The sequence below is a fragment of the Pongo abelii genome, chromosome 9 (assembly GCF_028885655.2).
Source record: "Pongo abelii isolate AG06213 chromosome 9, NHGRI_mPonAbe1-v2.0_pri, whole genome shotgun sequence".
NCBI classification, from domain to species: domain Eukaryota; kingdom Metazoa; phylum Chordata; class Mammalia; order Primates; family Hominidae; genus Pongo; species Pongo abelii.
Window position 1 is genome coordinate 111630718 of NC_071994.2, and position 26594 is coordinate 111657311.

The 26594-nt window shown below is 42.2% G+C and overlaps 1 protein-coding gene across 4 annotated transcripts in view; it reads right to left on the bottom strand.

Annotated features, from left to right (window-relative positions):
• The window catches only part of EXPH5 (exophilin 5), an 88869-nt gene that overhangs the window by 12496 nt on the left and 49779 nt on the right, over positions 1-26594 (bottom strand). For 2 of the 4 annotated variants that reach the window (XM_024255802.3, XM_054525019.2), the window contains 4 exons: positions 23918-24078; positions 21284-21446; positions 10420-10468; positions 459-597 (listed from right to left, as the gene is read on the bottom strand). In XM_024255802.3, the coding sequence (XP_024111570.2) occupies positions 459-597; positions 10420-10468; positions 21284-21446; positions 23918-24078 (512 nt within the window). Of the gene's footprint in view, positions 1-458; positions 598-10419; positions 10469-21283; positions 21447-23917; positions 24079-26594 lie in introns of those variants that run through there. The other 2 variants (XM_024255804.3, XM_054525020.2) reach the window with 2 other exon arrangements.

Below are 26594 nucleotides of genomic sequence, written 5' to 3' on the forward strand. Positions count from 1 at the left end.
TTTTTTTTCTGCTTGCTCTGTCACCCAGGCTGGAGTGCAGGGGCATGATCTCGGCTCATTGCAACCTCCGCCTTCCAGGTTCAAGCAATTCTCCTGCCTCAGCCTCCCAAGTAGCTGAGATTACAGGTGCGTGCCACCATGCCTAGCTAATTTTTGTATTTTCAGTAGAGATGGGGTCTCAAACTGCTGACCCCTAAGGTTAAATATTAAACATTATTACCACTCCATATATTTATCAGTTCTTGACTCAAGAATCTTTGCTTAGATTATATTTAATCATAAGATTCTTAATACTTGTGTTAATAACATATCAGCATCGTCTTCAAATAAGCTAAACATGAGGATGTAAAAAATAAAGTACAGTATTTGATATGTTTTGAGTAGTTTAATACAAACTAGTTATTGTTTACTTCCTTTAGTATCCGTAGTTGCAAAGCCAATTTAATGCATGAACTTACCTTGGAAAAACTCATTCTCCAGCAGCGAAGCGTCCCACGGCGGAGGCATGCCACTGTCTTCCCTCATGACTGCTGGCTTTGGGACAAATGTACTGTCAACTAGTTGATTTTCCAGAGATGAATTGTATATTTTTGCCTGCTAATTTTAAAGCAGAGAACACAATATTATTTCTGAGCCTTCACCAGTCAAAATAATCACACGCTCCCACCAAACTGTCCCAAGCTTAAAAGTATTAGTCTAAGGACTGCAAATCCATTTTTCTAATATTTATTTCTCAATTTACAATGTGTTGTTTTTGCCATTTGTAACTGACCTGCAACTTCTCTATACCTACATTAATTCTTTCAATGATAAGACTTCAGGCAAGGTACTGAGCCTCTCTCTGCCAAAGTTTCCTATGAACTTACACAGCACTGTCAGAGGCGTTTGAATCAGGGCAACTCCAACTCGAATAGGGGCTGAGTAAAATAAGGCTGAGACCTACGGGGCTGCATTCCCAGCCGGTTAAGGCCTTCTAAGTCACAGGATGAGACTGGAGGTCGGCACAAGGTACAGGTCATAAAGATCTTGCTGATAAAACATGTTGCACTAAAGAAGCCGGCTAAAACCCACCAATACCAAGATGGCAACAAGAGTGACCTCTCTGGTCGTCCTCACTGCTACACTCCCGTCAGCGCCATGACAGTTTCAAATGGCATGGCAACGTCAGGAATTTACCCTATATGGGCTAAAAAGGGGAGGCATGAATAACCTACCCCTTGTTTAGCATAATGTCATCAAGAAATAATCATAAAAACGGGCAACCAGCAACCCTCGGGGCTGCTCTATGAAGTAGCCATTCTTTTCTTCCTTTACTTTCTTAATAAACTTGCTTTCACTTTACGGACTCGCCCTGAATTCTTTCTTGTGCGAGATCCAAGAACCCGCTCTTGGGGTCTGGATCCGGACCCTTTTCCGGTAATATCTTCCTGGTGACCACGGAAAGGCCAATACTAAGGAAACCTTCCAACCAAAGGCTAACTTTGGGTAAGTGGTGGGGTGCGGTAGCAGCATGACACAGATCTTAGTGGGGGTTCCTGGCAGAGAGGAAAGAAATTGGCCCCTCTTGAGTTTGGAGTGCTGTCTCCATGGCTGGATTTTGGATTTCGGATTTCCTAACGTTGTACCTATTTTTTCAAGACCCTGTCAGCTAGAACTCGTAGTGGACCTTAAGATTTGTGAACCTGGCCGTGTGCGGTGGCTCACGCCTGTAATCCCAGCACTTTGAGAGGCCGAGGTGGGCAGATCATTTGAGGCCAGGAGTTCGAAACCAGCCTGGCCAAAATGGTGAAACCACTGTCTCTACTAAAAATACAAAAATTAGCTGGGTGTGGTGGCAAGCGCCTGTAATCCCAGCTACTCCGGAGGCTGGGCCAGGAGAATCGCTTGAACTGGGAAGGCGGAAGTTGTAGTGAGCTAAAATCATGCCACTGCACACCAGCCTGGGCGACAGAGCAAGACTCCATCTCAGAAAAAAAGAAAAAAAGAAAAAAAAAACACAAAAAACCAAAAATACAAAAATTACCTGGACATGGTGGCAGATGCCTGTAATCCCAGCTACCTGGGAGGGCTGAGGCAGGAGAATCGCTTGAACCTGGGAGGCGGAGGTTGTAGTGAGCTAAGATCGCGCCACTGCACTCCAGGCTGGGAGACAGAGGGAGACTCCGTCTCAAAAAATATATACCAAAAAAAAAAAATTGTGAACCTGAGGATTTAGGGGGAAAAATGTGTTTCTATTAGAGGTCATCTAGAATAGGGGTCCCTGACCCCTGGGCCACGAACCGGTACTGGTCTGTGGTATGTTAGGAATCAGGCTGCACAGTGTGGGGTAAGGGGCGAGCATTACCGTCTGGCCTCCGCCTCCAGTCAGATCAGCCCCGGGATTAGGCGTTAGATTCTCACAGGAGCTCGAACCCTATTGTGAACTGCACATTCGAGGGATCTAGGTTGTGCTCTCCTTATGAGAATCCAACTAATGCCTGATGATCAGAGGTGGAACAATTTCATTCCCAAACCATCCACCACCCCTTTCTGTGGAAAAGTTGTTTCCCACGAAGTGGGTCCCTGGTGCCAAAAAGTTGGGGACTGCTGATCTAGAATGGTAGAATCCCTCAGAGGGCCATAACGAGCTGATTTGGTAGTTCTGAAACAAAGTCACTCAAAAGTATGACTGTATAAATAATAATGGCTTAAAAAAAATCTATTGCTAATTTTTCAATGAAAGGATTTAGGAGAATGATATAGAACTAAATTTGTTTTCCTTTATTATTATTATTAATTAATTAATTAATTTATTTATTTTGAGGCAGAGTCTCCCTCTGTGGCCCAGACTGGAGTGCAGTGGCGCGATCTGGGCTCTGCAACCTCCACCTCCCTGGTTCAAGCAATTCCCCTGCCTCAGCCTCCCGAGTAGCTGGGATTACAGGCGCATGCCACCACGCCTGGCTAATTTTTTTGTATTTTTAGTAGCGATGGGGTTTCACCATATTGGCCAGACTGGTCTTGAGCTCCTGACCTCAGGCAATCCTCCTGTCTCAGCCCCCCAAAGTGGTGGGATTACAGGTGTGAGCCACCTCGCCCAGCTATTATTATTACCTTTGTTTACTAACAAATGTTTATCTTGATTTCATAAAATCTAATCACTGCCCTACTTTCAAGCTTTTGTCTTCATAACCTTGCGAACATTATCCACTCCCACACCTTCACTTTCTTGTGCCAAAACTCCATTTGCATTTCCTCTGTCAAGCTGGCTGTGTCACTCATGACTCCACTTTAACTCATCCTGCACTCATCCACTTCCCTTTCCAGTCTTTATTTTCAGCTCACTCTGCTACCCAGTCCTTGCCTCTTGAATCCCTCTCCCCTACCTCAAAATTTCCCTTTCTATTTGACCTTCACTACTACATTTCGTCTCATCTTTCATGCCTAAGACTACTACATTTCATCTCATCTTTCATGCCTAAGACCACATGTCGATCCTTCCCAAAGCTCCAACTTCTTCATTTCTCCATAACAGGTCTGTCTGATTCCACGGCGCTGGTTCTCTTAACCCCTACATTCCTTACGACCTTGTATTTTCACTCCTGCTTGTTTTCTTTCTCAAGGTCTAGGTCAGTTATTTCCTACAGAAACCTGCCCAAATTTCATTGACCTATGGTTTTCAGTTCTATGAGCAAGCCACAGTTGACTACTCACAAAGGAGATTTATAAATAAGGAAAGAGTGCTCCCATGATAACTTATTGGTCACTGAATATGATTTAGCATACTAATATAAAATTCGGAAGGAAACAAACGTTAAAAGCAAAACACAACTATAATGGGATACTGATTAGAGGTAATAAAACCTCAAACTAATCATTTGAGAAATCAGATCAGTTAAATTCTTTTTACCCTACATCAAAGTGTTCCCTTTTGTCTGTCCAACTCAGAGGTTACCCTACATCAATAATTGTTAGTATTAGTGATAATAACAATTAGTCACAGATCTTATAAGTCCTTTCTTCTCAAATCTGCAATTTTGGTAGTTGGTGCAAAGTAGATATATCTGATTAAGAGAACAGTAGGCATAATTCTCTCTGGACCATTTAACATCCAAACAATCTTTTCTCTATGTATGTAGACCAGTACATTTCTTGTGGCCCCCAGGATCACATTCCTTTGTAATGATAGTATACAGTGAAATGAAAAGTACATGAACAGAGGGGTCACATGAAGAGATGACCCTCTCTAGATTGGGAAGAATCACTACCTTCTAGAGACCCTGAGTATAATTTCCTCTGGTTTTATTTCTGCCCAGACCCTCTACTTCAAGACCTACCCTACTCAAACAACATGTTCAGGATGCTTTCAACACACAGAGATGTAAATTATATACCTAGCAAGAGAAAATACCGCGGTTTCATTTACACTCAACTGCAACTCTGCAAGGGTGACGTTAGTGATTTAAAAAAAAAAAAAAAAAGGAACTGTTAGTCAATAGTAGGTATCAGACATAAAGACTGAAAATTATCACTACCCTATAGACTCCTAATTTTTATTTAAGCTATGTATGAGATATTATTATTATTGTTGTTAGCAGCAGCAACTAAACATTGATTATTCTAGGCAATGTGTTAAGGGCTTTATGTGGGTTACTTTAGTTGATTTAGTTTTAACTACCCTATGGAGTTGGTACTCTTATTATCCCTACTTTGAGAAAACTGAGGTTTCAAGAGGTCAGGTCATTTGCCTTTGGTCACACTGGTGGAGGGAGGAGGTTCATTTCCAGTTTGTCAGATTCCAGAGCCAATGCTGAAATACCTCATTCTACTCATGATCAAGTTTTGCAGCTCTTGGCTTATTAGTGCATTAAATCCTTGTAGCAGGCATTCTCTGAAGCCAAACACAGGTCACAGAGCTTCTGGGAAGCACCTGAAGTTTCTTGTGACCTAGAAGAGAAGTAAATCTCTCCAGGACCCAGAGCAGACACTGACTGATCCTCATTAAGGCTCAGTTTTGGACTCAGAAGCCCCTCAAAATAATGCTCCGTGCTTTGGAGTTGCCATAAAAGGTGAAACCTATTTCCCAGCCCTGGCCTAGAGGATAAGGAGGTTCAAACACCTCTTTGCAGCACAATTGTGTCAAAATCCTTTCCAATTTTTTTTTTTTTTAAGAGACAGGGACTTGCTCCATCACCCAGGCTGGAGTGCAGTGGTGCAATCACAGCTCACTGTAACCCCGAACTCCTGGCTCAAGCAATCCTCCTACCTCAGCCTCTTGAGTATCTGGGGCTATAGATGTGTGCCACCATGCCTAATTTTTTAATTTTTTGTAGAAATGGGGTTGCTATGTTGCCCAGGCTGGTCTCAAACTCCTGGGCGCAAGCAACCCTTTCACCTTGGCATCCTAAAGTGCTGGGATTACAGGCATGAGCCACCACGCCCCGCCTCCAACTTTCTTGTATTTGAACAAAATTACTCATTTATTTTTAATATACTTAAAAATATCCTCTTACTGAATCCTTATAACAAATTTGTGAATTAAGTAGGAATGATCATTCTCATTTTTTCAGATGAGGAAACTGTATCTCATGCAAGTGCCATACTGAAGTCACATGAATAATCTATATGGTGGCACTGGCTAATCATACTCATATGATCTGATCCCAAACCCTCTTCTTTCCATTACTTTTTTTTTTTTTTTTACTGTTATTTCACTAATGTACATATCTTCAGTTAGATGGTAAACTCTCTGAAGAAAGAAACCTTGTCTTAGACATTCCATGCCTTTCATTGTATATGGCATGATACTTTGCACATAGTTATGAATTGATTTATGATATACCAAGGTAGAAAACTAACTATATAAGGCTGTGTGTGGTGGCTCACGCCTGTAATCTCAGCATTTTGGGAGGCCAAGGTGGGCAGATTGCTTGAGCTCCGGAGTTCAAGACCAGCCTGGGCAACATGGTGAAACCCTGTCTCTACCAAAAATACAAAAACTTAGCAGGCTTGATGGCACATGTCTGTGGTCTCAGCTACTTGGGAGGCTGAGGTGGGAGGATCGCTTAAGCCCTGGGGGCAGATGTTGCAGCAAGCAAAGATTGTGCCACTGCACTCCAGCCTGGGTGACAGAGTGAGACTCCATCTCAAAAAATAAAGAAAACTAATTATATAAGATTACTAGTATATATTATTACAGAAATTGAGACACTGAAGATTTGTAATATTAGGATTCAGAAAAGCACGTTGGAGGCAGGACAGCATAGTGGTTTAGCACATGAGCTCTACGTAGGTTCCAATCCTGGCTCTGCCTCTTAATATTTATATGACTTTGGGATTACTAGTATATATTATTACAGAAATTGAGACACTGAAGATTTGTAATATTAGGATTCAGAAAAGCATGTTGGAGGCAGGACAGTATAGTGGTTAAGCACAAGGGCTCTACATAGGTTCCAATCCTGGCTCTGCCCATTAATATTTATATGACTTTGGGCAAGTTATCTAATTTCTTTGTACCTTAGTTTCTTTCTTGGTAAAAGGAAAATAACAGGAACAATAACAATATCCATTGCCTAGGGTTGCCGTAAGAATTAGGTGAATTAATATTAACAGTTGTGATGCATTTAGAATGATGTCTAGCACTTAGTAATCCTTACTGTTGCTGTTACTATTCTTTTGTGGTTATAGAGAATTTCCTGGAGGACTCCTGTTGATGCTGGCAGCCAAATGAGGCAGAAAAGTATCCCACAGGATGAGAGGCCAGTTGCAAAATGCTGGCTTTCAGGATCTCAGTTACATGGTACATAAAATAGGCTGAACAAAATGAGGCCTTTTACACAACTCCAATTCACTCCACTGATACTGTCTGTGATTCTGACCTGACTAGACAAACAAACCTCTGTCATAGAGTAGCCTTAAAGTACTTGAGAACTTCCTAGGGCAGCCAAACCTGTAGAACAGCTGTCAGAGCTGAAGCCTAAACTCACTGATGTTATCAAATGCCTTGGTAAAATCAACAAATTAATTTTTCAAGGTGTTCCTGAATTTGTTCCATGTCTGTTTTCCTGCACAGGTCATATCCACCAATGTAGCTGCAACTTAAAACCACTCATTCATTTCTTCTTTCAATTACTGAGTGTTCAGTTTGTGCCAGGCAGTGGGGATACACAGGCTGATATGGTTTGGCTGTGTCCCCAACCAGATATCATCTTGAACTGTAGCTCCTATAATTCCCACGTGTTGTGGGAGGGACACAGTGGGAGAGACCCAGTGGGAGATGACTGAATCATGGAGGCAGTTTCCCCCATACTGTTCTCGTGGTAGTGAATAAGTCTCATGAGATCTGATGGTTTTATAAGAGGTTTTCCCTTTAGCTTGGCTCTCATTCTCTCTTGCTTGCCACCATGGAAGATGTGACTTTCACCTTCCGCCATGATTGTGAGACCTCCCCAGCCACATGGGACTGTGAGTCCATTAAGCCCCTTTTTCTTTAAATTACCCAGTCTCGGGTATCTCTTTATCAGCAGCATGAAAACTAATACACAGGCTCTGCCTGAGGAGCTCACACCAATCTGGACAAAAAGCCCAGTGTAAGAAGTGTCACATTGGAGGTGTGTTCCTAAGGGTACAGAGCTGACAGTATCACTGGACAGTAGCCAGAGTTTGTTCAGAGATAAGGAGTAGTCAAGTGGCCCAGGCATGCTCCTAAACATCCTGCAATACACAGGAGTCCAAAATGTCAATGGTGCTGAGGTTGAGAGAAACCCTGGGCTAGATGATCTCTCTCTAAGTGTTTCTCTAGCTCTAAAATTTCTATGTTTTCTGAAATTTCTATGTTTCTTTTGCTTCTTTTAAGCTTATGCAAATGTTTACGTAGCAGCTTCCTTCTTTTTTAAGTGGAAGATCATCTAATAATATAGTACAACTTCCCATAAAACAGTGGAATCTGCTTGTACCATTCCTGCCTGACTGCCAACCAAGTGATGAGAAGTTCATCACCTCAAATCTTGGGGAGAATCGCTATGGCATCCATGGTCGATTTCCAGCTCTCTGTGGGGTTGAGGGGATAGAACTTCCTTGAATAAGTAAGAGAAATCTACATGTCATGCGGAAGTCTTATTTTAGATATTACTTAAAAAATTTAGAGATAGCGCTTTCATTATTTTTTTCTCTCTCTCCTTTTTTAAATTTTTCTTTTTCTTTTCTTTTTGTTTTTTTTTTTTTGAGACAGGCTATCTCTCTGTTGCCCAGGCTGTAGTATAGTGATGCAATCATAGCTCACTGCAGCCTCCAACTCCTGGGCTCAAGTGATCCTTCCACCTCAGCTTCCTGATTAGCTGGTACTACAAGTGTGCGCCACCACACCTGGCTAATTAAAAAAAAAATTTTTTTTTTTGTAGAGACAGGGTCTCACTATATTGCCCAAGCTGGTCTCAAACTCCTGGCCTCAATCAATCCTCCCACCTTTGCCTCCCAAAGTGTTGAGATTATAGGCATGAACCACTCTTCCCAGCCTCTCTCTTACTTTTCATAATAGCTATTCATGGGAAGCAACAGTCACTGGGTTCCATTTCACTTATTTGCCCAGCTCTTGCCTTTTAGACTGACATGCTCCAAGCAGTGAAATGGTTTCGTGCAAGTGGGAATCAGGACTGTCAACGTAAGATGTCTATTAATCCCTAGACTGGATTTTCAAATTCCCAAAACTTCAAATTAGCTCCACTTCTTTCAGGCATTTGCCTTTCTTTTTACATTCCTTTTCTGCTTCAGACCCTGTGGCTCTCAAATGGCAGAGGATGGTCCGTCTGAATACTTCCCCTAGGAAAACCGAGAGTACAGAAGCATCCTGGAGCAGGGCTCTGTCCTCTCAGAGAGCAAAGCTGGATGGGGAGGTCATGCCACTTCAGTCCCTGCTCAGTTAAAGCAGAGTCTCCGCAGGTGGCAAGCAACTGGGGTCCATGTGCAAACAGCACATCAGAGCTGAGGAGCTGCTGGCATTACTGACTTCCCGCTGCGGAGTTCCAGAAACCCAGGCTTTCTAATCCTGAGTCTGCCATTTACCAGGGTGACCTTGAGCATGATCTTTAACTCTTTAAACCTCACTTTCTTCACCTTTAAATTGGGGAGAATAATAGTACCTCTTTTATAGAGTTTCTCTGGGGATTAAATGAAATGATCTATGTCAAGTGCCTGGAGGAAAGTAAGTTCTCCATTAGAGTGTAGCAATTTTTAGTGCTGGTGTCATGGTTGGGGCCGAGGCATATATAGGAGAAAAATAGGGCTCAGTGTTATCATCCAGAAAGAAGTAGTGTAAAGAACCTCTGTTTCCAGCCAGGCATGGTGACTCACATCTGTAATCCCAGCACTTTGGGAGGCTGAGGTAGGAGGATCACTTGAGGCCAGGAGTTCAAGACCAGCCTGGCCAATATGGTGAAACCCCGTCTCTACTAAAAATATAAAAATTAGCTGGGTGTGGTGGTGTGGGCCTGTAATCCCAGCTAATTGGGAGGTTAAGGCAGGGGAGTCGCTTGAACCCTGGAGGTAGAGGTTGCAGTGAGCCAAGATTGTACCACTGTACTCCAGCCTGGGTGACAGAGTGAGAAACTGATCCAAAAAAAAGAACTTCTGTTTATATGCACGCCTCCTCACCAGAATTTTACCTCATGCTTTTTGCAAAGAGAGAGGGAGAGAGAGAGAAAGACAGAGAGAGAGACAGAGAGAAAGAGAAAGGGAGGACCCAGTACTAAGGCTTCGATCCACTGATAAATATACTTGCTCTCCTCCTGCCTGCTTTCAAAACCTTCCTAAAGGTCCCTTCCAAAACTCTCCATTTCTTTTATCTCCAAACCATACAAGTTACACAGGAAGACACAGGAATGTGTAGATCAAAAGTTATGACCATGAAAAAGCAGAAACAGAACACTTAAGCTTCTTTACCTTGTCAGCATCTGAACATCGTGACAAATTTAAATTTTAGCCTCTGAGGAAGCATCTCGCTGGATCCACCCTCATGTGAACTTGTTCTTGCATCTCACCTATGAGTGGCTTCCTCTTTGAGTGCAAATGATAACCACACTCAGAAAGGGTCTGGTGCAGACCCATCCTGGCTGGCAAACGTGGCTGTGGCTGCCTCTGGCTGCCTCCTCTGCCCAACCCCTCAGGGCTGTACAGGAGCAACACGTGGCAAAATATCAGAGATGCCACTGATGGCATAAGTGGAAACACGATGACCTCACTCCTTCCTGGTGGGAATTCCAGTACCAAAGTCAACTGGAAACCAAATATAATTGGGAAAATTTGAACTCTTGAGGAGAAATCCAAGCTTCTAAAATAAATTTAAAACTGAGCCGAGGGGAATACTACTGAAATAGGTAGCCACCCTGGGATTACATAAATTCTGAATTTCTTAAAGCAACCTGTAGTTATCTGGTTACTTACCACAGCAGCTCCCCTCACAGGCATAGGAGGTCCTGTGTGGCCGTCGCATCTGTGGAAATAATTTGAAATGATTTCTTTGAAGAAGAGCGTAACTTTTAACACGAGGAAAAATCAACAGCACATTTGCCATTAGATTTTGATATCTTGAGAAGATCTATTTCTAATTCACTGTAGAAAGATGTTTCTTCATTAGTGCATTATTGAAAAAAATTAGAAACCATTTCCTATGATTACTTAGAATCAATACTTTGTATCTTTGTCCCTCAGGTAGCAGAGAAAAAATTACATATTAGTGGATTTGCATTTGAGCACAACATGACACATAAAATGTAATAGCTATGTTTGTTGCACTGTTTATTCTGTGTCAGGCCCGATCTTTGTGCATGTTAATTCATTTAGATACATCACTCTCCTGAGATGGACATTATGGCTACTCCCATTTTACAGATGAGAAGATAGAGGTACAGAGAAGTCAGAATACATAGTTAGTTGCTGAGCTAGGAGTTGGGCAAAGGCTGTCTGGATCTAGAGCCCTCTTTCTTTTCTTTCTTTTTTTTTTTTTTTGAGACGGAGTTTCGCTCTTTGTCGCCCAGGCTGGAATGCAGTGGCACAATCTCGGCTCACTGCAACCTCCGCCTCCTGGGTTCAAGCAATTCTCCTGCCTCAGCCTCCCGAGTGGCTGGGATTACAGGCGCCTGCCACTATGCCTGGCTAATTTTTGTACTTTTAGTAGAGATGGGTTTTCATCATGTTAGCCAGGCTGGTCTTGAACTCCTGACCTCAGGTGATCCGCCTGCCTCGGCCTCCTAAAGTGCTGGGATTACAGGTGTGAGCCATGGTGCCTGGCCACAGCCCTCTTTCTTAACCAGTACAGCATGCTGACTTTTTTTCCTAATGGGAAACAAATTTTCTGTTTCTTTGCATTTTTATTTTAAAGAGCAATTAAGTAACGACCAGATTTAACAGTACATAAGATAATTTTAAAAAAAAAAAAAAAAGAGAAAAAACCACCACCACAACAACAAACATTGCTTTAGGATGTTGACTTCTATAAAGATGCCTGACTTACTAGGAAACCATTTTGGAAGTGAACAAGTATTCTTTTACTATTTGTGTTGCTTTCTCAAATTCAATGAGAAGGTGCCAAATTTAAAACCTAGGCCCAGAATTGAGATAAATTTTAATCTTTAATTTATTTATTTGAGACAGGATCTCACTCTGACACCCAGGCTGGAGTGCAGTGGTGTGATCTCAGTACACTGTGGCCTCGACCTCCTGGGCTCAGGTCATCCTCCTACCTCAGCCTCCCAAAGTGCTGGGATTACAGGCATGAGCCACTGCATCTGGCATAATCTTTTAAATCTATGGTCTTATGCCAAGGGGTTCTCTGTCTGAATTCAAGATTTAATAGACTGTCCAGGTGTGGTGGCTCCCACCTATAATCCCAGCACTTTGGGAGGCCGAGATGGTTGGATCACTTGAGGCCAGGAGTTCGAGACCAGCCTGACTAACATGGTGAAACCCTGTCTCTACTAAAAACACAAAATTAGCCAGGTGCGGTGGCAGGTGCCTGTGATCCCAGCTACAAAGGAGGCTGAGGCAGGAGAATTGCTTGAACCTGGGAGGCGGAGGTTGCAGTGAGCTGAGATCACACCATTGCACTCCAGCCTGGGTGAAAAGAGCAAAACTCTGTCTCAAATAAAAAAAAAAAAAAAAAAGATTTAATAGACCGTAATGACTGAGCACTCTGTATGAAATCAGGCCCTTTCCTTCACTGACAGAACAGTAATGGGGATCAAGAGCTAAAGAAACTGGGTCTCTAGATCAGATCAATTAAAAGTGGCAAGGCACAGTTGTCCATTCAAACTTCTAGCTGCTTCATGGTTCTTAAAAGTTGAACATAAAACCTGGGAGACCAAATAATTTTATACCCTTAAGATAACCACATGTATTTTATAGTTTAGCTCAGATTTCAGCAGAAATTGAAATGAAAACTATGGATTTTTCCATAGTACTCTGAAATACTGGATCTACTAATAATATCTAGGAGTTAAATACTGCTTTTATTTTTATTCTTCTTTTCCATGCACATTTATTGAGCCTGTTTTCCTCCTACACTCTACATACTATGTTGAGCTCTTTGGAGGAAACAAATATGACTCAGATAGGGACCCTGTTCTCTGAGAGCTTTTAGGAAACAGCAGATATGTAAAGAGCCAAAACCTAAGTCAAGACTTGATAAGGACAATGAAGAGGTATAAGTAAAATGCATGGGAAATGCAGAGGGGCCAGCAAGCACTTCCTGGGACAAACAGGGAAGGCAATAGGAAGATGGCAGTGGAAGTGGTACAAGAGGCTAAAGAATAGCCTGAGCAAAAGCTTGGAGATGGGGGCACAGCAAGGGAGGTTGGGGACTGGCAAGTAATCCAATATGCCTGGAGCCAGGACTACATGCCAGACCGTGAAGGTTCTTTCCGGAATCCTGCTGGGCTACAGCCCTCACAGTGCATCCCCCCAGTCCGACACTCACCAGCTCACCAGGCACCCCTTCTGATTTGGAGTGATGGCAGCAGGAGCAGATTTCTGAGAATGGCAGGTGTGTGGGAGATGCAGCTAAAGGACCAGAGGGTGCCTGGAGCACAGCTGGGATGCTACCACCAAGCGTGAGGGTGTGCAGCGAGTGGAAGGACGCATGTTTGCCTAAGGGTGCCATGGTTGTGTGTGCTCCTGTGGACTTGGGTAGAACAGTATAGGACTCAGCAGTTTTGGTGGCCCAGAGTCTCTGCACCCACTCCCAGGCCTTCCTACAAGTTAATTTATGTTTCTGATATGAAGAGTTTCCACTTAGAGAGTGAATAAAAACAACAGTGGTGTCATAAAAACTATGCTGGTAAAAGCCCCCTGGACTTGGTCATTTCAAGGGATACTAAGTTACCTGATCTTCTGCATTTACCCACAAGTCCTACCGATGCTGTATTTAAGAGATTTCACATATATCCCCACTTCTCCATCTCCAGTCATTCTGCCTGACAGTTAACTTTCATGATTTCTCTTCTGGACTCCTCTTCATCCTTCACACCACCAATAGAAAGATCTGTCTAAAATGCAAATTTGATCTTATCAATCCCCTGCCTAAAAATCTTACAATAAGGTATTATCCAAAATCTTAACATAAGGCCAGGTGCAGTGGCTCATGCCTATAATCCCAGCTGAGGTGGGCAGATCATTTGAGATCAGGTGTTTGAGACCAGCCTGGCCAACATGGTGAAATCCTGTCTCTACTAAAAATACAAAAAATTAAGAAAATTTTTAAAAACCAAAATCTTAACATGACTTAAGGCTTTTCTTTAATCTGGCAAACTTCCCTGGATAATCCAGCACCCTTTAAGTCTCATCTGCTCACATTCCACTCTTCCGCAGGTACTCTAGACTTGTCAATTTAATTCCACCTCCATTAAATATTCTCCCATTTCCATACCTTTACAGATACCATTCAGAAATTCTCACTCAATAGAGTAGGGTGGGGCTCAAGAATATCCTTTTCTAACTGGAACCCTGGGTGATTTCCCCCCAAGTGTTGGTGGGGCACACTTTACCCACTGAGGAGGACCTCCACCTGGATGGCCACAGGCCATTGAGATCCTACTTGTCCAAAACGGAATCTGTGTCCTCCTTCCGTCGCAGTCCTTCCCATCCACCTAATCAACAAATCCTGTTGATTAAAACTCAGAAATCCCTCTCAAACCCATCCACATCTCTACATCTCCCTGCCTTTACCCTAGTTAAGACATTTATCATCTTTTGGCTTTTTTGCTGTAATAGCCTCTTAACTGTCCTCTGTGTCCAGGTTTTTGTCCCAATCCAATCAATCCTCTATACTTTATTCAGAGTGATCAATATAAACTGAATCATGCCACTTCCCTGCAGACTTCCATTTGCTCTCAGGTGAAAGTTGAAATTTTTTTCTGCATTCATAAAGCCCTGTATGATCTAGTTCCTACATACTTTCCAGCCTCATAACTCCTAGATCCCTTCTGCCATAGGGAATTTTTTTTTTTTTTTTTGAGACAGGGTCTTGCCTAGTTGCCCAGGCTGGAGTAGAGTGGCATGATCATGGCTCACTGCAGCCTCTACCTCCTGGAATCTAGCAATCCTCCTACCTCAGCCTCCTGAATAGCTAGGGCTACTAGTGTGCACCACCACACTGGCCTTTTTTTTTTTTGTAGAGATGGGGTTTCAGCATGTTGGCCAGGCTGGTCTTGAACTCCTGGGCTCAAGTGATCCGCCTGCCTTGACCTCCTAAAGTGCTGGGATTACAGGCGTGAGCCATTGTGCTCGATCTGGGATTTTTACTTATAACCCAATGACACAGGACTGTAATGAAACTATTAATAGATAATGATCAACCTCATCATTTGGCCAGTTTCTCTTGAAACAAGGCTAGCAAATAAAAACTTTGTATGACCATTTAAACAAAATGAAACAAAAAACAAAAACAAACAAAGCTTCTTTCACTCAGACCATCCCCTCTGCCGATGAAAGCCCGGCCTGCCATAGAAAATCAGATAGGCCTCTGAGCCTACGCACATTTTGTTGTTTTGCCTAAAACACTTTTCTATCATCTCTTTGCCTGGATGACTATCTCATACTTGAAGAATCACTAGAAATGTCACTTTCTCCAGGAGCCCTACCTGGACTTTGTCTAGGAGACATACCTCCCATATGCGCTCCCGTAGTGTATGGAGTTTCCCCCATCTTAGCATTGTTCTTGTGTGTTTCTCTACTTCCTTCTTGTTGTCCTCACAAGAGTACAGTCTGGGAATGCAAGGCCTGTTTTGTCCCGCAGTGCTGCACATGGTATTCTTCAGGCAGTTTTGCTGAATAAATTAATGAATGCATTCATTCTTACCCGTACCATATCTGCTCTTCCTCATATTCTTCATGGTCATCTATCTACCTAGTTTTCCCAGTCAGACTGGAAATTTCATCTCTACTTCTCTCTCTCTTCCTTACCCACCACATTCATTTGTTAGGTTCTCATGAATCTACATTCTATTTTTTTTGTTTTGTTTTGAGATGGAGTCTTGCTCTGTCAATTCAGGCTGGAGTGCAGTGGTGCGATCTCAGCTCACTGCAACCTCTGCCTCCCGGGTTTGAGTGATTCTCCTGCCTCAGCCTCCCAAGTATCAGGGATTACAGGCACCTGCCACCACACCTGGCTAATTTTTCTAATTTTTACTGGAGACAGGGTTTCACTATGTTGGCCAGACTAGTCTTGAACTCCTGACCTCGTGATCCACCTGCCTCGGCTTCCCAAAGTGCTGGGATTACAGGCATGAGCCACCTCGCCTGGCCTACATTCTAAATCTTGCACAAATCTGCCCATTTTTTGTTTTCCTTCTTGCCTCTACCTTAGTTTAGGCCACCATTATCTCAGCAATCTCTACTTGGTCTCCCTGACCCTAGTTTTGCCCCCTCAAATCTATTCTTTGCACTACAGCTAGAGGAAAGTTTCTCAGTCTCTACACTGTTGACGTTTCTTTGTTGTGGTGATCTGTTGTGAGCATTGTAGGATGTTTAGCAGCATCCCTGGCCTCTACCCACTGGATCCCAATTGCACCCTCCCCTCTTCAGTTGTGGAAACCAAAAATGTTTTCTTTTTATTGAGATAGGATCTTGCTCTTTTGCCCAGGCTGGAGTGCAGTGGCACAATCACAGCTCACTGAAGCTTGACCTTCTAGGCTTAAGCAATCCTCCTGCCTCAGCCTCTTAAGTAGCTGGGACTACAAGTGTGTGCCACCATGCCTGGCTAATTTTTTAATGTTTTGTAGAGGTGCAGCCTGACTATGTTGACCAGGCTAATTTCAAACTCCTGGCCTCAAGTGAGCCTCCCGTCTCAGCCTCCCAAAGTGTTGAGATTACAGGCGGCCACCACATCTGACCCAAAAATGTTTTCAAATGTTGCCAAATGTCCTTTGGGTGACAAAATCACCCTTGGTTGAAAACCATTGAGGTACAGTAATCTCTCTAAAATGAAGACCCAATTATGTCACTTCTCTGTTTAAAAATCATCAACAGATGCATGTACACACATGGAAATGTGCCAAAAGGTAGTGTTTGTCCAGATGAACTGGCTTTGGGTGATTTTATCTGTCATGTGTATAAAACAAGGAGAAGAGTGGTATTATTTTAAAAGTACTAATGGCTCCCCACTGTCTACAGGAATGAGTCCAAGCTCCTTAGTATGGCATTGCACATATAAGGCCCCTGTGTTGTGGCCTCTGCCAACCTCTCCTGCCGCATCCCTTATCAGCCCTCATCCTGTACTGGGTCATTGAACCTCTGTGACCTAGATGAATTGCTGCCTTCTCCACTCTCTGCACTTTGGTTTATGTCATTTCTTTTGCTGAGTGCAGCGTCTGGATTCTTAATTGCTTGGCTTAGTCTTACTTGTTTTTCAAAAATTAGCTCTCCTCTTCCAGGAAGGGATCTTGATCCTCTAGTCTGAGTTAAGTGCTTCTACATGTTTTCCTGGCAGGAACATCATGTGTCACCATAGCCCTCACCACCTTCTACTGTAATTGTCACTGTACCCAGCTGTTACCTACGCAGCTAGGCCACATGGCATCACTGTGTGAATTCTAAAGGGCACCCCTTTCTCAAGACCCCTTCCTGTCATTTGCTGGAAGTTGCCATAAGATGTGTACAAATCCATGATGGTCATGATGCAAGTGGCACATCCTAAAGTTCCGTGGCGTGCTGCCTGCCCGACTTATGCAGCAATATGGTGTTCCCTACTAGAATGTAAAATCCTCCAGGCAGGGACTTTGCTTTCATTTCACTGTTCTATTTCCAGCACTTAACATAGGGTCTGATCCAGAGTGGGACAGAAGCTTGATAAATAAATGAAAGGAAAGCTATCACCTGGCTTTTATCCCCCATGCCAAAAATTCTGACAGCCCTTACCAGAGTAGGAGGAAGCGAAGCTGCAGCAGTTCCCAAATTTGAATGAGCACCCAAATATTCTGGAGAATTAAAAATAAATAAGTAAAGCTCCCTGTGCCTTACTTCAAAAGCACCAGGTTGGAGCCTGACTATCTGTCTTCATTTAACAATTGCTGATGAGATTCTAATAATGATCGATCAGACCAGCTGGGAACCATAAGCCACCCAGGATGAAACTTAAAACCACTCCGCTTGTCTTGTTTCTCCCTCTTGCCACCACAATGCTGCCATTTATCTGTGGACACCACACCTGGAATCACAGAAGGAGCATTTCCAAAGAAGGAGCTTGCTTTCTCTGACTTCTCCTGCAATCTAGGTGTCTTAGATTCCTGTGTCTTCCAACTCAGACATAGGCACTCAACTAGCAACGAGCAAGAGTACACACTGGGGCATTTGGAGGGAGGTGGAGAGAAGGGGGGTAACAGAGAGAGATCGAGAGACAGAGAGACCAGGAAAAAAAAAAAAGATCTGCCCTTTTAATTTTCCAAAATAGAATTTGACCTTTTTACTTATGTAATCTAGAGGTTGCAGCTGGGCTGTCTGAGCTGTGTACACCCTATGGGTCAGGCAAATTTGGACATGCCTGAGAGTAGCTAGGCGGATCTACCAAGGCTCTTTGCATCTGAAGGGCAACGCGCATCACTTATTTGTAGTAGGGAGGGCATCACTGGAATAACTGGGGGTCTGGAACAAGAAAGGAACAACTATAGATTCTGCTTGGCAGCTGAGAAGACTGCATGTATAAGCTGATGACATAGACCATTGGATGCCCTGTGGAAGGCATTTGTGAGATGACGAAGTTACTGAAATTCTATGGTAGGGGCTGAGCACATGTTACATGCACTAGATACCCTAGAACAAGGTCCGTGCAAACATGACTTGCAGGAAGATGTTGAGGGAAAGCTACATGTATATATGTATACTTTTCTTGGATTTATTGGCTAGGAATGTATACATTAAAACATGAATGGAAAATATTTTTCTTTTTTCCTGGGGTTGGGGTGGAGTCAATCATTTACAAATAGGATTAAAATCATAATGGGATAATTTGGGAAGTATATATGTTTGAGAAGAGGAGCAAATCATATTTGAGGCAGAAGTGGTAAATCTTTTTGCTTTTCTTTTTTTTTTTTGAAACAGGGTTTCACCCTGTCACCCAGGCTGGAGTGCAGCAGCTCACCGTACCCTCCACCTCCCAGGCTCAAGTGATCCTCCTACCTCACCCTCCCAAGTTGCTGGGACTACAGGCTCGCATCACCATGCCCAGATAATTTATCTTTTTGGTAGAGATGGGGTTTCACCATGTTGCTCAAGCTTGTCTCAAAATTCCTGGGCTCACGTGATCCTTCTGCCTTGCCCTCCCAAAGTGCTGGGAATACAGGCGTGAGCCGTCATGACTGGCCTTTCTTTTTGCATTTTTATAAATTCACCAAGTCACTGTGTTCCCATGGCTTTTTATCTCTGATATTAGGAAATCAGAGCTTGAAGATACTGTATACTTTTATTGGCTAGGCCTTAAAGGGAACAAGTGAATCTGGTGAAATGATGAAGTCCATGTTCTTCTGGGGAGGGTTACCTATTATCCAGTGTATTTCTCGGTTAGAACCAAAGCTTAAAAGAGAGAAAAAAAGTTTCTGATAAGCACGTTTTAAAGTGCTGATCAGAAGGCTATCTTTCGCCTTGTGTTGATTCTTTTTCTCTGATTTGCAAAAGATCCTCTAAATTGCTTTACTGATTTGTTTTCCAGAGCACTGAGTGTGACAGTCAAGCCCTTGATGGCTTCAGCAAGTAGAAACCTGACTGTTGCCTGCAGAGGATGACTGTGTGTCCCTGGGCCATTAGTCAGTCCCTCCCAGGGTGCTCGTAGGTAAGGAGGAGCTCCTGAATCACAGTCCATTTTGCAGATTGATTTTCTATTTCAGATCAACACTGCCAAAGAAAGTTAGGTTCTACCTGAGATTATAGAGCCCTTCAGAATGTATGACCTGATTTATATCACCTGTCATAATACAATGCCCCCTTTAATAAACACTTCTTCTCCCACATATAGGATTCATATCCAAATATTTAGGTCACATTCAAATTTAAAAATAAAAATGACATGCTTTTATATTTCATCTTCTGAAACCTCTTAGGAGCAAAACCCAGTGCCTTTAATTATATTCTGCACCAGCAGAATTAATAAATACTTATCAATATCAATAATAATAACAAGATAAATGTTAAATATTCCCATTTATGTTTTGAAAGTAAAATGTATTTGAAGATGACAAGTTCTGAAAACTGCTAAACACACATAAATACACTTACATGATGAAATTTATTTTATTTCTGCATGTTGTGTCTACTTTTCAATTCTTCCTGTTAAAAGAGAGCTGCAAGTATTTTGATATCTAAGAAGGACATTTGCTAAACAGAGTGTTGCAAGAGTTTTAATTTTTTCCAGTTTGGTCTGTAACCGAAAAACATGATACCCAGAATGAAGATTATAGATCTATATCTTCTTTGATCCACCTTTGCAATAATTTGCAATATGAGCTTGGAAATAACTTGCCCATAGAATTAACAGGTTCCTCAACTTTTCCCAGTTTACTAATATTAGATGGTTCAGCTATACAACATTCTGCCTTAAAGAAAATCACCTAAGATACAAATGATATCACAAATCCTAGCAATACCACGCAGTGGAAATATTTTTTTCTCCCTCAAATAAATATTTACTGGGCAAGAAACACTTCTCAATTTTAAATCCCCCAAATGTGAGAATCACTAGTGTCTCAAAAATTTTTACAAAGAAAAATGACTCACCTATTTGAAGAGTATTTCCTTGCTAGTGACTCTGGTAGCTACAGTCACATAAATCTACATTGTGGTCTGCTGTTTTTTTCATCAGACAAAAACAGCCTCTGGTGAAAGCTGGAAGTGAAAAACCCTCCATTCACCCAAGAGGGGAGGACAGTGGTCTGCTAAATCCAGCAGCCTCATCACACGACCCACCAGCTGCTTGCTGCCTCTTGTTTCTCAGCGACAGTGACCTCCAACACCTTTTATTTAGTGCTGCAATACACCGTGTGGTTTGACGGCACACGGAACATATCATGTGCCAAGGCAACACCTTAAGAGGGTGGGAAGCTTTGCAACCAGGAAGCCATGCCGAAAATATTTAGCAGTCAGCTCAATTGCACTTAAGCATAGCCTTGCTTGTTTTTCACAAAGTAATCCAACAACATAATGAGTCAAGTGAACTGATTTGCACAGTTCTAAACTGGGAACCATCTGGAACTAAGTTTCCACTGCTCCAAAATCTTCTCCTCCCTCACCTTATACATACTGAGCAAACACATGGGAACAGCCTTCAGTATTTCTAGTAACAGTAATTACATTTCCTCCCTCTGTTTTAGAATCCTATTTTTCCCTAGTCTCTTTGTTCATCTCACATTTTCTCTCATCTAGTCTTTATACCCCGACTCTCCTTATGACCAGGACGTGACCAGGACATATATTCTGCAAAGAGGAGTAGTTTTTATTTAAATATATCTTCCTGGCCAGGGCATAGGCCAGACTCTTGGAGCAGTGGAAAAACTGGCAATCGCTATTTCCCAATATTTAACCCATCACTCACCAAATGCACCACCAATGCACTTTGCAGCTCGTTAGAAGTTAGATTTCAGGTGAGCCACATTTCGTGGTTTCCTAAGAACTTTGTCACTATGCAAGCTAAGTCCCATTTCCTTTGTTCTTAATACCAATTGAATTGAAATTCTAAGAACAAACATTAAACATTTTGAACACAAAACAGGCTGCTGGCCTCTGATATCAGATAACAAACGGACCGTAACATGACCTGAGTTTAACTTACCCTTTCTGTCCCAGCGATGGAAGCTTTGAAGTCTCCTTTCCAGATTTCCTGAATGAGAACAGGGAAGCAAATGACGATCTGAAGCTCATCCGGGAAGAAAAAGGTGTTGGCTTTTTTTGATTAGTTACATTTTTAGATCTTGATGTAGGTAATTCTATTGGATCTAAAAAAAAAAAAGTTGTAAAAATTTTGCATCAATTACTTCCAAGTAAATATAGTTGAAAGAATGAAGCCTCTGCTGTTGTGTCACTTTCTCCCTCTATGAAGACTAGAAACGGGGCAGGCAACCTCACATGAAGACCTCAGGGATTAAGGGAGTCAGAGCAACCTCTCTCCTGTCCCTCTGATGGTCCTGCTGCATAGAGAAAACTCAAATAGTAGGGAATCTTTCCATGTGTACTGTGAATCAAAGTTCCGTACAGTATTCCTCCTCTCACCCAAGCTAGGAAGTCAAGGACCTCATTCAATTCTCGTGTTGCTTAACCATGCTGTCCTTCAGAAGTTTTTATTTCAGTACCTTAAAACCATGGTGATAGATACATATTACATAACTTCTTATACTGAAGAACGTAAAGGAAAAGGAAATTAAGCCATTTAGATTTTTCTTCATTCCTTTCCAAAATCTATCTCTGTGGATATGTGTTTGCTACATACATGGTTTATATATGTGTTTGCATGTAACATATACAGGGTGAGCATCCTAAATCCGAAAAACTTGAAATCCAAAATTTCCCCAAAATCCAAAAAAATTTGAGCACCAACATGGTGCTTAAAGAAAATGCTCATTGAAGACTTTCAGATTTGGGATTTTTGGATTTGGGATGCTCAACTTTTCAGTTTATATAATGCAAATATTTCAGGATCTAAAAAGATCTGAAATCGGAAATAATTCTAGTCCCAAACATGTCAGATAACGGATAGTCAACCTGTTTATGTATAATATATATGTATAGATAATATATGGGCATTAAAAATTCAAAGGCAACATCAACATATACAAAATCCATAATATTGGCCAGGCATGGTGGCTCACGCCTGTAATCCCAGTACTTTGGGAGGCTGAGGTGGGCAGATCACCTGAGATCAAGAGTTCGAGACCAGCCTGGCCGACATGGAGAAACCCCATCTCTACTAAAAATCCAAAAAAATTAGCCGGGCGTGGTGGCACACACCTGTAATCCCAGCTACTCAGGAGGCTGAGGCAGGAGAATCGCTTGAACCTGGGAGGCAAAAGTTGCAATGAGCCAAGATCGCGCCACTACACTCCAGCCTGGGTGACAGAGCAAGGCTCCATCTCAAAATAAATAAATAAATGAATAAATAAATAAAATGAAAATAAACAAAATCCATAATATTATAATGATTTTGGACATGCTGACTTTATAAATACTAGGGGAATTTAGGACAAGGGAAAAGTCACCAGGGTACGTATGGGGGTGATCTAAAAAATCTGAACTGTGAGTCTTTTTACATAGATATGTTTATTATGAGAGTTGCAAGATATTATCAATATAGAAGAAGTATTTTTGCATGTTTCATGATGTTACTAATGTTAGTAACATGCAAAAAAACAGTCAATGTGACTCTGCATCAGTAAAAAGATACGTTATTTTAGTATTTTATAGTTTCTAGTTCACTTTGGTTATCTTCACCATAGTCCTGTGAAAGCAAGTTTTAGTATCCTTTTAATCTATATAGAAGGCATTTATTAGAACTCACTCATGGAGTTTACCAAAGTTCCAGAAGTGTGGCAGCTCCCCCACCACCTTCCTTCCCTTCTCCTCTGATCTCTGCTTCTCCTTTCCTCCACCCATCCCCTTTTTCTTCCTCCCCCTTCATCATAGTCATCCCATTTATTTAAGTGCTTACCCTGTTCCAGCTTCATATTTTATTATTATTTTTTTTTGAGGTGCAGTCTCACGCTGTCACCCAGGCGGGAGTGCAGTGGCATGATCTCAGCTCACTGCAACCTCTGCCTCCCAGGCTCAACTGATCCTCCCGCCTCAGCCTCCAGAGTAGCTGGGGCTACAGGTGGGCACCACTATGTCCAGCTAATTTTTGTATTTTTCTGTAAAGATGAGGTTTCACCATGTTGCCCAGGCTCGTCTCAAACTCCTGAGCTCAAGTGATCCTCCTGCCTCCGCCTCCCAAAGTGCTGGGATTGCAAGTGTGAGCCACTCCCTACCCCCTGCCCAGCTTAATACATTATACACATAATTTTACTTAATTCTCATAACCACCTTATGAGGTGTAGGTATCATTGTATTCATTTAAAGATGAGGCAACTGAGGTTTACAGAGAATAAATGACTTGAACAGACTCACATGAATAGAGACAGAGCAGAGATTTGAATCCAGGCCTCTGTTGACATCAGTGTCTATATTCCTACCCACTATGCTATCTTGCTTGATTCAAAAAAACCCCCAAAACAAAAAGAAAACCCAAGATATTATTACAGTAAAATTTCGGTTCACTTTTTTTTAGTGTATATTGTATTATAAACTTTTGTGGCTTACGACTTTAAAATAGTTCTAAACATGGATTGGTTACATTGGAGATCCACTGGGCCATTATCTACAATACTATGCCACAGAAAAAAAGAAATCAACTTTAAATCTAAAATCTTTTTCTTACCATTTTTTGCCATCTCCTTCCTTAGCCTGTATGTAAGTGGTTGTTTTAACATTTGGCTAACATCCGTTTCATTACAAAACTTTTTTCTTTGAATTTCTTCAAACCATTCACCAGTCACTCCCTGAAGCCATCTGATATCCCTTTTCGTCTTCTGAAGTTTGCTGAAATAAAATAAAACGTTAATGCAGTCTTTATTTATTTTCTTAACATCAAGCTCATCCTTAAATCAATGTACTTTTTTTTTGAGATGGGGGTCTCATTCTGTCACCAGGCTGGAGTGCAGTGGCACAACCTCGTCTCACTGCAACCTCCACCTCCTGGGCTCAAGTGATCCTCCCACCTCAGCTTCCCAAGTAGCTGAGACCACAGACGCATACCACCACACCCAGCTAATTTTTTCTATTTTTAGTAGAGATGGGGTTTCACCATGTTGCCCAGGCTGGTGTCGAACTCCTGAGCTCAAGCGATCTGCGTGCCTCAGCCTCCCAAAGTGCCGGGATTACAGGAGTGAGCCACCTGGCCCAGCCTCAATGCACTCTTTAAATTCATTCACATCTAAGGCCAATCCATGTGATGGGCTAAACTTGACTTAATGGAGGAGCAGCATAATCTGTAAGTCTAGAAAAAAAATGGCTCTAATCAGAATTTCCCTTTCAACGATGCATGTATTTTAGGTGTATTCTTTTTTTTTTTCTTTTTTAGTATTCTTGTAAATATGATGGCAAACTAAAAGTTTTTGCCAGTAGTTAAAATAATCATCAGGCTGATGAGGACAACCTGGATTAAGCAATGTGCTAAAACCTGACCTAATAATGCAATTGAATGATAGATGTTCTAATGACATGCAGAAACAAGAATATTCTCATTCTGATTACTCATTCATTCACTTGTTAATTCATTAAATGTTTATTGAGCAATGTTAATCAATTTAGTGTTTATGAGGCCCCAGGTAGGCAATGGATTCAACAGTGAATGTAACAAATAGGATACTTGCTTGTCCATCCAGTGCTCAAAGATAAAAGCTAACACGCAGAAAAGAAATTATTGAATGTAACAGTCTTATTAATATTGTTATTATTTTTTGAGACAGAGTCTCTCTCTGTCACCCAGGCTGGAGCGCAGTGGTGTAATCTTGGCTCACTGCAACCTCTGCCTCCCGGGTTCAAGTGATTCTCCTGCCTCAGCCTCCTGAGTAGCTGGGATTACAGGAGCCCGCCACCACACCTGGCTAGTTTCTGTATTTTTAGTAGAGACGGGGTTTTGCCATGTTGACCAGGCTAGTCTTGAACTCCTGACCTCAAGTGATCCCCCTGCCTCGGCCTCCCAAAGTGCTGGGATTACAGGCATGAGCCACCTCACCCTGCCGAATATAATGGTCTTAGATAATGAACTTCTTTACACACAAAAACACAAAAGCCCATGAGTGACCACGTCTAATGCAAAGGTAGTAAGGGATGGGGTAATTTGAGATGGACAGAAAAGCCATGCAGTCCACAAATGTGTCTGCCCCATAATGTCAGAACATGTGGCCTGAAATCCTATTACTTTTTTTTTCTTCTCTCCTCCCCTTTCCTGCCCAATTCTCTTTCAAATGAAAATGCTGCTTTAAGTTCTTCATTAAATCACTGGTTGTTGTGATTTCTTAATACTTTTTTCAAAGTAGATCATTTTGCTCTATTTAAGGAAGACCCTAGAACTGCCTGGAAATGAGAGGTGCCTAATCCAGAGGGAGATGTTCCTGGATGGAGGCAAAATGAACAGAAAGTGGAGTTTGAAGAACATGATGACAAGGCTTACAGAGTGGTGGTTTTTAGATAGCACTGATGAAAAAGATAGGCATGTTGTTGGGTTCCAACCTTGGGAGATTCTGCTGCTTGGAAAAGTATTCCGTGTGGCTCAGCAGCTGTTATCCTTTATCCAGGGTCTGCTGTAAAGCACAAGTGTTAGGGTCTTTGTATTGCTAAGGAGGAGACGAGCAAGATATCTGCGAAGTGGCAGATTTGGAGTTAAAAGGCAATGAACTGAGATGGCTGCAACTCAGGCTCCTGCTTGGGGCTATGATACTGCTATTTTATAAAATATTCGAGAAAGAAGCCAGAGGTCACCCTGCCCAGTCTTGCATTTTGCAAAGCACTAGACAGCAATCAACATGTTCAACTTACAGAATTTGCATTGGTGCCTCCTTCTTTGCCATTTCCACCCTCTGATGCCTGGTATTCCTGTCTTTGTTGCTACTTCATTTACTAACAGAGCAGACTAAGAAATCCTAAGTATCTGCTTCTAACCAATATTGGCTGCCTCTAACTTATGAACTCCTCACTTACTAATGCCCCACATTTGCACACGACCTCCACTTCCTTGGAGCCCTCGCTAATTGTCAGTTCCCCAAAAGCCGGCACCACCCTTCTCTGTTTCTGAAAACATTGGTCTCATTTCAGGAGACAGTCAAGCTACTTGACTTAGAAGTGTTCCATATAAACAACATTTTCCCCTGTACAGGCTTGTTGTAATATTGACTCTCCCTTTACAATTTTTATTTATTTCTGCATTTATTTCTAGACACAACGTCTCACTCTGTTGCCCAGGCTAGAGTGCAGTGGTTCAATTATAGCTCACTGAAGGCTTGACCTCCTAGGCTCAAGTGATGCTCTGGCCTCAGCCTCCCCAGTAGCTGGGA